Below are 11,040 nucleotides of genomic sequence, written 5' to 3'. Positions count from 1 at the left end.
TAGAAAAGACTAAACTAAACTAAACTAAACCTTAAGTTTATATACCGCATCATCTCCACAGATGTGGAGCTCGGCACGGTTTACAAGAACTTAAAATATAGGAAGAGAAGGAAAAAAAAGGTTTACATGAACTTATATATAGAAGAGAAGAGTAAGGGGGGATAGAATTACATTTTAGTGAAAAGCCAGGTTTTTAGTTGCTTGCGGAATAATTGGAGGGAGCCCAGGTTCCGCAGCGGGGTAGTAAGGTCATTCCAAAGACCTGTGATTCTGACGAGAAGGGATTTTCCCAGTTTGCCTGCATAGCGAATACCGTGTGGAGAGGGGAAGACTAGATCTCACTCACTGGGAAAGAATGCAAGATAAGGGAAGGCAATAATGAGCTTTTCATGGCCAGAAAGAAGGCTCTGCTACTGTTGAATTCTTCAAGTAGCAACACTTTGGATGAAGCATTGCCAGTGGTGAGAAGGGATGAAAAGTGATGCTTCTTGGCTTTCTGGAATTCACATGCTAGCAACAGGTGATGAACAGCTGAAGGAGGGCCTGGGAACATTCCAATACTCACAGGAAGTCTATAAGTAGAAACAACTGTCATCTCCTGAAACAGAGCCCCTTAAAGAAGCTAAAGATATGCTGAACAGATAACGCTTGATCTTCAGGAATAAGTTGAGCCAGTTCTGGTTCTACAACTGCCATCCCAATGCATTCTAGGATCCAGTGTAAAAGACCCCTTTGCATAACCCTCACCCTACCTTAATTATCTTTCATGCCTATAGGCCACTCCTGAAATTTTCATAATTAAACTCAACATTTTGATTATTCACCCATTCTAGAACAATCCTGTAAAAATTCATAGATTGCCATCAAACTTATATTTAGGGTTACCAGATGTCTGGATATACCCGGACATGTCCTCTTTTTAGAGGACTGTCTGGGTGTCCGGATGGACTTTGAAAACCTGGCAGTTTGTCTGGGTTTTATTTATTTATTTATTTATTCATTTATGTAGCCTGTCCTCCCCAAGGAGCCCAGAACAGGTTACAAAGATACAATCACAGTATAGAAGGACAAAATTATTGAAAGACATTTTTGGCAGACATAGCTGAGATGAATTTGCGACATTCATAAAAGATATTACATGGCATAGTTTAGATTTAGGACAGAACATAATTGTACTAAAGTTTTAATGTTGTAAGCGAGTACATGAATGGTGGTCGGCAATTTAGGTCCCGTGAGTAGCGTTGGTCATTATGGAGCTTGTGAGTAGCGTTGAACATTAAGGAGCTGGATTTGTGAAGATGAAGGCTTTCATGGCCTTCCTGAAGTTCCATTGATTGTCTAGCGATCTAATGGGGATGATGTTCCAGAATCTGGGTATAAACTGTGAATAAGAGTGTTTGCAGGCTGTTTCAGTTTTGAGTGACTGACCAGGGGGTAGTGTGAGCCGTCTCTCTGTTTGAGATCTCAGTTATCTGTTTGGGACATAAATTTGTAGTTTTGATGTCATGTAGTTCGGTGTCAGCTTATGGAAGGTCTTGAAGGCTAGGACCAAGGCTTTAAAGGCGCAGCGTTATTGGATAGGTAACCAGTGCATTGATGTTACTGCTGGGGTGACATGGTCTCGGAAGCCTAGGTTTTTCAGGAGACGAATGGCTGCATTTTGTACACCCTGGGAGAGTGGTTTTGTGTGTAAGCCCACTAGTAGTGCGTTGCAATAGTCTAAGTGGGAAAATACAAACACATGTAGAAGTTTGGTAAAATCGGTTTCTGAAAAGTAAGGATGGATGCGCTTCAGTTGACGGAGTTAGAAGGATGAAGACACTACGTTTGCTAGGTGATTTGAGAGTGATAGATTTGAGTCCAGGAACACTCCTAGGCTGCGGATGTTATCTTTAGCTGTGAGTGTGTCATTTCCCCAGGAAAAAGATGGGCGGGGGTAAGTGCAAGTGTTTGTGTATCCAGAGGAGTTCAGTCTCTGAGGCATTAAGTTGTAGTTTATTTGCAGCCATCCAGTTCTTTATTTCAGTTAGGCAGTTATGGAGTTTTATGATTTGGGTGTCTGTGTTGGCCTAAGGCAGGGGTAGGGAACTCCGGTCCTCGAGAGCCATATTCCAGTCGGGTTTTCAGGATTTCCCCAATGAATATGCATGAGATCTATGTGCATGCACTGCTTTCAATGCATATTCATTGGGGGAAATCCTGAAAACCCGACTGGAATACAGCTCTCGAGGACCGGAGTTCCCTACCCCTGGCCTAAGGGAAGGTAGAGCTATATATCGTCTACGAATGAGTGGATTTTGATTTGGCATTTTGCTGCGATTTCGAGTACTGGTCTGACAAAGAGGTTGAAGAGGAGTGGGGATAACAATGCACCTTGGGGCACTCCGTAGCGGTGTGGTTTTGGCTCAGATAGGGAGTGTCCTAATAGTACTCTCAGGGGCTGCATTTGGAGGGCCTCCAAGCATCCGTGTGTGCTTAGAAGCCCTCCAGACATAACTCTGAGCTCAGGGAAGGAGAAGAGATGAAGTTTGTGTGGGTGTGGGGCGGGGGTTGGGCAGGGCCACATGTCCCCTTTTTTACTTCTACAAATATGATTCCCCTACTTATATTACAATTTGATTTTTGTATGCTTGTATGATCCAAAATAAAGTGAGTTTTAAAAATACATCCTTGAAGTGTGGTAGAATCAATATTGGTATTAATTTTTAATGTTTAATACACAGTCTGAACAAGCAGGACAAGGCAGTTTACAAAATTAATTGTATGTGTGTGGGTAAGCTTGAAATCTTTTGGTGGCCCTCAGAGCTTTCTCATATTCACTTGGCCTTTTACAAGAAAAAAAGATGGAGACCATTGCCCTAGAAGCTGCCCCCAGGCAATCACCTAGTTTGCCTAATGATTAAGCAGGTTCTGCTGAGATCCACATTCTTGATTTCTTTATCAAGATATAATATCTGCTTGTAATAGGATTGGACTGAGGTGCTTAGGAAAACAAAACTGGCCCAACCTCTTTTTGATGGCCTGAAAACATTCAATAGGTCCAGTATGCACATTTTCTAATCCCATCCTCTCCTCTCCATTTCCCAGCTTACTGATAGTGCAAATTTGAACCCCGACGAAAATATTTACTTGTGATTTTTTTTTTCATAAAACTTTATTTTGTGAAATTACAACATACAGAAAGTAAACAACTTAAGACTTTTTTGTGATGTTGTGCCCACAATCCGGACGCGAGTTGAGAAATAAAGACTTTACAGCTGCAGACTGACCACAAGGATTTATTGTCACATTTTTCATGGGTATACACTGCTAGAGGGCAAGCCGCATGGAAAAAATACTCAGGTGTGGTGAAAAGAGCATGTTTATCTATCTAGTTTGCTTCTGCAACCAGATTTATATGGCTTTGGTTCTGTGTAAAAACAGCATTTGCAGGTTCAAAGGGGAACTTCCCACCGAATAATTAAAAAAAGGGGGGGAGCCATGTGACATGTTTGTATAGTACAGTCCTGTTTGGTTTTCACAGTGATAGTGCCGGATGGAGTAAGAGAATCACTGCATCAACGGCCTCATGGCTACATGGTCTTTGGAGATGTTGCCAGTGCTGAAGGGAAAGAAAAAACAACAACACGGTGATTGTTCTGGAACACCATCATATTTCTAAGAAAACTGTCATTGTGGACCTTCATTAGATGCTATGCTGGACAATTTGGACCTTCATTAAATGCAGTTTGGACAATTTTGGATGTGCCACAGAATTACACAGATGTTAAGAGCCTTGAAAGAGACACAGACTATCAGCAAAGTATGTTGTGTTTGCATATTAGTTATTAATACTATTGTTAAAATCAAGAGTTCCTCTCCCTCCATCTCCAAATCACACTCTAAAAGAAACACCGGGCCTGATTTACTAAGGAACTCTTTTACCAAAGTTTAGTAAGTGCTAATGGAATTACTGCCCTTGAATGTAAAGAAGCCCATAAGTATAAAATGGGCTTCTTAGCCTTCAATGCATGCTAATTTGGTTAGCCCACGCAAAACTTTAGTAAAAGGGGCCCTAAGACTTTCTTCTATTCTTTGTTTATAGCAAACAAGTTTAAATAAATAAGGGCTATTATCAACAACAAGTGTTATGTTGCTTTTTTAAATGCACCTCTTCACAGAAGATGGATGTTTGCTGTAGTGTAGGCCTACATGTTTCTAACACTAAAATGCACTTTATTGCTTTTAAATATATGAAAAACATTTTAATCACCAACTGATTGGAATAATTTTGTTTCATTCTGGTTTTTTAACTTTCAAATGTATTTTTTAATCTCCTTATTTGCAAAATTGAATTATAAATAAAGCTTCTGATTTTCTGTTATAACTGGAAAACCCTGATGCCATTCTCCCACTTCCCCCCACCAATAATGGGGTTTCTAAATGAAACCTCCTGGAAATCATGCCTTCCTTGGGCACTCTGATGTCATCTGGCTGCTGCTGCTGCATGATGATGTCACCGGAGTGAGACATGCCTGATTCCTGCCACCCCGGCTGTTGCAGCAACAAAAACCCAAGTGCTTCTCTTCACTATGTGGCTTTTGCTAGGTTTGAGCTGGTCTGACTCTCTTGAATCTCATCGCAAGACTAGCAGAAATTTGAATTTTTGAACTGTGCAGCTCAAACCTAATAAAATTCCCATGGTTAGGGTTACCAGACGTCTGAGAAAACTGACATGTCCTCGTTTTAGAGGACTGTCCAGGTACCCGGATGAACTTTCCAAAACCCAGCAGTATGTCCGGGTTTTGGAAAGCCCGATGAGCTCCAGCCGCACCTGGAGGGCCTCTGAGCATGCACGGATAACATCACACACATCCGTGCCTGCTCCAAGCCCTCCAGATGTGGCCAGAGCTTGTTGGGGAAGAAGAGAGGAGGTTTGTGGGGGTGGGGCTAGAGGATGAACTGAGAGGGGGTGGGGTGGAATGGGGCAGAGCCAAAGGTGGAACTGGGCAGGGCCAGGGCAGGGCCAGAGGCGGAACAGGGCAGGGCTATGTGCCTGGGGTTTTGCAGCCCGAAATATGGTTACCCTACCCATGGTGAAGACAGGAAAAGTGCTCTTTGGTTTTCAGCAGTGGTGATATATGTATAGGGTTGTGGATTGTGGAAAGCAAAGGAACTGAGAGGGAGAGGGAGAATGACAGACAGCTGAGGAGGTTAAAAGAGAGGGAAGCTTTTGGGGACAAAAGGGATGAGAGAGGGAGATACTTGATATGGAGATTAAGTAGGACAGTCTGGAGCCAGAAATGCATCCTGTGTAGGGTTATTAGATGTCCGGATTTATTCGGTCATGGCCTCCTTTTAGAGGACTGGGTGTCCAGATGGATTTTGGAAAATCCAACAGTTTGGGTTTTGGAAGGCTCCTTCTCTGCCAGAGCTCGGGGCCACATCTGAAGGACCTCTGAGCATGCATGGATGCGATGTGATGATATCACATGCATGTGCATGACATCATCGCATCACATTTGCACATGCTTGGAGGAAGGAGAGGAGATGAGGTTTGTGTGTGGGCAGGACTGGGGTGGGGATGGGGGCAGAGCCACATGTCCACTTTTTTTTACTTTTACAAATATGGTAGCCCTAACTCTGTGCTATAAATAAAACACTTTCACCAAGATGGAAAATGATGGTATGACAATAATAAAACACAAGCAAAAGACCAGGCTTACTGGAGGAAAAAGCCTCAGACAGGGGCCCGCCCACCTCCACAATGGTGGAATAGCGGTGTTCGAGCGATCACTTCACTGGCTCAAAACCTCCTGTTTAAATGGTCCAAGCAATGTATTAAGTTGATAGTTGCTTTGAAAAGTTGAGTGAAATAGAAAAAAAGGAACTTATCTTTCTTTCTTTCTTAAGGATTGGTACACCAATGGTGGCCAGCGTTTCACTATCAAGCTGCCTCATGGTGTAGCATATCCGATCACACTCTCATTCGGATACCGACAGCGTCTTTGGATCTTTGAGACGCTGTCGGCGTCCGAATGAGAGTGTGATCGGATATGCTACACCCTGAGGCAGCTTGATAGTGAAACGCTGGCCACCGTTGGTGTACCGATCCTTAAGAAAGAAAGAAAGATAAGTTCTTTTTTTTCTATTTCACTCAACTTTTCAAAGCAACTATCAACTTAATACATTGCTTGGACCATTTAAACAGGAGGTTTTGAGCCAGTGAAGTGATCGCTCGAACACCGCTATTCCACCATTGTGGAGGTGGGCGGGCCCCTGTCTGAGGCTTTTTCCTCCAGTAAGCCTGGTCTTTTGCTTGTGTTTTATTATTGTCATACCATCATTTTCCATCTTGGTGAAAGTGTTTTATTTATTACTAGTGTTTTTCACTATATCCGAGTATTTTTTGCTATAGCCCTAACTCTGTGCAACATGTCCCCTAGAGCTCCTATCCCACCTACTATATCACAGTCAAGCATGGAAGGCAATGGATAGGATGCACATTTAGAGCCCCTGCCTCCTTTGCACCTTGTGTGGCCGCATTGCTTGCACATAGCTCGCCATGACCCTAAGATTGAGAAAGGGAGACTGTTATAGATAGGGTGAGAAGATAAGAGTGTGAGAAACTTGGTGAAAACAGAACAGGAGGAATGAAAGAGGTTGGTTATGGAGTGTGCCAGGAATGATAAGGGGAGATTAAGAATCAACACAGTACCAAGGGCATGTGTATGGAACAACCACACAGGTTGCAAATATTGTTCTCAGTCCATCATTTGCTTTCATTGCCAGTGATGAAGTGGATGGTGGGCCCCAGTAGGCAAGTCGTATGGTGCAACTATAGCTTGGTATGGTCCTGAAGAAAGTATACCAATTGTAAATGTAATCCATGTAAATTTGTACCTAAAATGTAATTATGTGCCATGATGACATCAATATGCACTAAAGTTTAGTACAGAATGTACTAAAGGCCTAGTAGTCTTAAAAATAAACATCTAAGAGGGTAATATCCAGCCGGCATTGGCTAGCATTTTGTTAAACGCTTACTGACACTAGCAGAGGGAAGACTCAGGGCTGGTCAAAAGCAGCCTGCTGGCAAGCAAATTAATATTTAGAGGTAGGGTTACCAGACGTCCAGGAAAACCCGGCAGCTTTTCCAGGTTTTGGAAGTTCTGAGCTTGGAGGCTGCATCTGGAAGCCTTTGCGCATGTGTGGCCGTCACCGTGATGATGTCATACACATGTGCATGTGTGTGACATCATTGTATCGATGTCTGTGTATGCGTGAAGGCTTCCAAATGCGTCCTTTGAGCTCGGGGAGGTTCGTGTGGGGGCAGGGCTGGGGAGGAACGGGATGGAGCTGGAGGCAGAATGGGGTAGGGTTGGGGGCGGATTGGGGTGGGGCCAGGTACCCTCTTTTTTCAAAGAGGAAATTTTGGCAACCTTATTTAGAGGGCCAAGGTGAAGGAGGAGAGAGGAATAGAGGAGAGAGAGCAATGCTGGACTAGGGGTTGGAGAGAGAAGGGGAAAAGCTTTGGAGCAGGTGAAGCACTGGTGGTGAGCTCAGAGGTTTGGGATTTCAGCACCTTGTATCTCCAGCATCCTTGGCCAGAGCATCACCTGGTCCAGCGATTGAACTGGCCCTGACCATAGCAGTTGGCCTGGATTTTCAGCTGCATTATCTGGTATGCGCTGCTGAAATTCTGTACAAAGATTCAAAAATATCACTCCAAAACAAAAGCACCACACAAGCCAAGAAAGCTAGCTTATTTTTTAAGTGAAAGAAAAGCCTCAGACACTCTTCCACCAAAGCATCATAGGCAAAAAACGTTCGCACAAGTTTAAAGTTAGCAGGTGGGAGCAAAAAATAGCCGAGAATGATTAATGGTAAAAACCACTGAACACAAACAGGCCAAGCCGACGATCGTTTCATGGCCGATAACCACTGCTTCATGGCCTTAACGCCAAATCCAGGCTATCAGTATGCAGATCCTAACTGCTCCTACCTGCTAACTTTAAACTTGTGTGAAAGTTTTTTGCCTATGATGCTTTGGTGGAAGACTGTGGATACACCTCTCCGTTTGTCTGAGGCTTTTCTTTTGCTTAAGTAATAAGCTAGCTTTCTTGGCTTGTGTGGTGCTTTTGTTTTGGAGTGATATTTTTGAATCTTTGTACTATACTTCCCTCCATTCCTCCTGTTTTTTGCTGCTGAAATCTGGGCATGACCCTGTCAGCACCACTTAACCAATAGAAGCCTCTCCTACCTGGATATGTATTGCTACTTAAACTGTAGAATCAGAAGCCCTAATTATAAACTCCAGAATGTTTTGGAATAATAGCTGAAAAACAGGACCACAGTGATCACAAATTACTGTACGTTGTCTACCTACATAAAATAAAACTGCAGATCTGTACAAGACGTAGGCAAAATTTATTGTGACAAAATAATTACATGCAAACCCTTTTACCAATCAAGGGACCCGACATAAAATGACATAACATGCACCGGGAAAATCATACATTGAACAATGAGTGCATACTGTACCTTGCAAATTTCAGTCTTTAGACAGACAGGATGTGTTTGACAAAAGCTGTGGAGTAAAGCAGAATTGAGGCAACATTACAGAAAAATCAGAATTGAGGCAATGTTACCGAAATAGGAAGCGAAAATCCCTACTAGCATTAAATCTTGGCTTAACTTATTGTTGGTTATTTTAGCAGCATTTGGCAGATAATTCTGAATGCTGTTCTGTTAAGTCTGGGTTGTCTGTAAATTATCTTTTGCTTGGACTTTTCCATTCCTTCGTGCCCACGTCGTGTTTGTGGATTTCATTCTCCTGTGTTACCCTGCTGGTCAGTGGTACCAACCTGGGTGACAGGAGCTGCTACTCAGATAACTGGCTTTGTAAAGCAGAGTCAGTGTGGTGTCATCAATAATAAGAATTAGCAAGAAATGTTCTGGAAATTTTTGCATGATAACACAGATAATTGGTACGTACCCTCGTAGTTGATGCAACCACTGGAGTCCTCCTGACCTGCCAGCAAGGTTTCCACTTCTTCCTCCTTCATTTTCTCACCTGGAGAAGAAAGGCTTTTGATTAGCCCCAGAAGTGTCACAAACACATGGAAAACAAATCTAAGCCTTATCTTTGACTTCTGCCTTCCTTATTGCTTCATAATTTCCCATTAAAGAGAAACAGAGGACCTGTGCTATTTAAAATGCCATTTCCCCCTCAGATTCTGTATAGGTCAGCTAAATTTGGGTGTGGATTTCAGATGTGCATGTATACTAGTCAATTAGGCGCTAACAATCAATTATTGAAGTTAATTGTCACTTAATTGGCAAATATTAGGAGTTACATGCTCATCTGCCCTACACCTTATTCCAGTGTATCACAAACTGTGCTGTGGCACACTAGTATGTGGTGGCGAGATACCGAGTGTGCCACGAGATGCCGGTGAGGAGGAGAGGCGCTGGCACCAACTGACTGCTTACATGACGTGCCGCTCGTGGTGAGAGGCACGTCCTGTAGGCAGTCAGCTGGCACCGGCGCCTCTCCTCCTCCAGTACCCCCCACCGATGTGGTAGTTGCAGGCTCAGGGCCCCGTATGCAGGAACTCCACGCATGGCATTTCCAGATGTCCTCTAGCCGCAGCCCAGAGTTTAGTGTGCCACTGCTACAAAAGATTTGCAGGACACTGCCTTCTATAATATGCATGCCTAAATTTCATAGTGTGCAACTCAAAAGTAGGTGTGGCCATGTGAGGCACTTGGGTGGGTCAGGGGCGTTCCCAGAAATTAGGAGTGATATTATAGAATACTTGGATTTGTACATCTAACTGCCATCAGTTGGGTGCAGTGGCGTAGCAAGGGTGGGGGCGGACCGCCCCAGATGCAAGTATGAGGGGGATGTTCCCGGCCCCAAGGCTCTCACCCTTCTCTTCTCTCCTGTTCTCACCCTTCTCTCCTGTCCAGTTCAATGCCGCCAAGCTGAAAAAACTGCTGGCCTCAGCAGTAATTTAGCGACGTTGCCCGCGACTCCCCTTCCTGTTTTCCATGTCTGCCTGGTCTTTCTCAATGATGCAACTTCATGTTTCCGCCCAGGCGGACAGCGGCAGATGGAAAGCAAGAAGGGGAGCAACATCACTGAATCACTGCTGAGGTTGGCAGTTTTCTCAGCTTGGTGGCATCGAACTGGACAGGAGAGAACGGTGAGAACATGCTGGGCCTGGATTAACATTTTTTTTTTTTAAAGTACAAAGTGGTGGCTATGGGGGTATTAAGAAGTGCTAACTGGACTAACAGGGACAAAGGGCTAGATTCACTAAGCAAACCAATCGTGTACCGATTGGTTTGCGACCCCTTTGTCACCCCAACCCGATTCACTAACTTTGTGGTCGATCCAATTCCGAACTGCACATGCAAATGAGGGTAAGCGGCATGCAAAGCAGGAAAGTGATTCACTAAACTTTGTTAGCAACACCGACTGGGTTGGCCGATCAAAAAAGAAGCGACTGGTGGGGGACCAGTTGCTCACGACCTTTCCTGAGCTCTGCCAACTTCTCCTTCCTTTTAGCTCCGACTTTCAGCCCTGCCACCCCGACTCTCCTCTCGCTGCTCTGCTCTCTGCCCCGAATACAAATTTCCTTCTGCTCTCTGCCGCCTAGACTGATCTCTGCTGCCCTGACTCTGGATCTCTGCTGCCTTCCCTGCAGTGCGAGAACTGCAGGGAAGGCAGCAGAGCAGGAGAGTCGGGGCGGCATGGACTTCTATTATCCTCCCTGCTCTGCTCGCGGGTACCGCCCCCAACCCATCACATGCTCAGGCAGCTCTGGTAAGCATGCGCAGACCATCTGTGTTCATAGGTTGAAAGGTCTCTTCTGATTTTCCATGGAAAACTTAGGTATTCCATGGAAAATCAGAAGAGACCTTTCAACCTATGAACACAAGTGTTTTGTCCGAATCACTCAGCAACTATTTCTCTGGCATTTGAAGTTTTGCACATCTCCTTTGGGTTCCTTGAAACAGACCCTCGAAACATGGCCCATGTAGGGACCTGCT

General features: G+C 44.2%; 1 protein-coding gene across 3 annotated transcripts in view; it reads right to left on the bottom strand.

Moving 5' to 3' along the window:
- Positions 1-3,258: 3,258 nt before the first annotated feature.
- The window catches only part of MYL1 (myosin light chain 1), a 45,995-nt gene continuing 38,213 nt past the window's right edge, over positions 3,259-11,040 (bottom strand). For all 3 annotated transcript variants that reach the window (XM_033946902.1, XM_033946904.1, XM_033946903.1), the window contains 3 exons: positions 8,978-9,055; positions 8,524-8,569; positions 3,259-3,601 (listed from right to left, as the gene is read on the bottom strand). In XM_033946902.1, the coding sequence (XP_033802793.1) occupies positions 8,541-8,569; positions 8,978-9,055 (107 nt within the window). In that variant the 3' untranslated portion in view covers positions 3,259-3,601; positions 8,524-8,540. The remainder of the gene's footprint in view (positions 3,602-8,523; positions 8,570-8,977; positions 9,056-11,040) is intronic.

This window comes from Geotrypetes seraphini, chromosome 5, assembly GCF_902459505.1.
Source record: "Geotrypetes seraphini chromosome 5, aGeoSer1.1, whole genome shotgun sequence".
Taxonomy (NCBI): Eukaryota; Metazoa; Chordata; class Amphibia; order Gymnophiona; family Dermophiidae; genus Geotrypetes; species Geotrypetes seraphini.
Note: the sequence above shows the minus strand (reverse complement) of the source record. Positions and strands in the feature narration are given on the sequence as shown.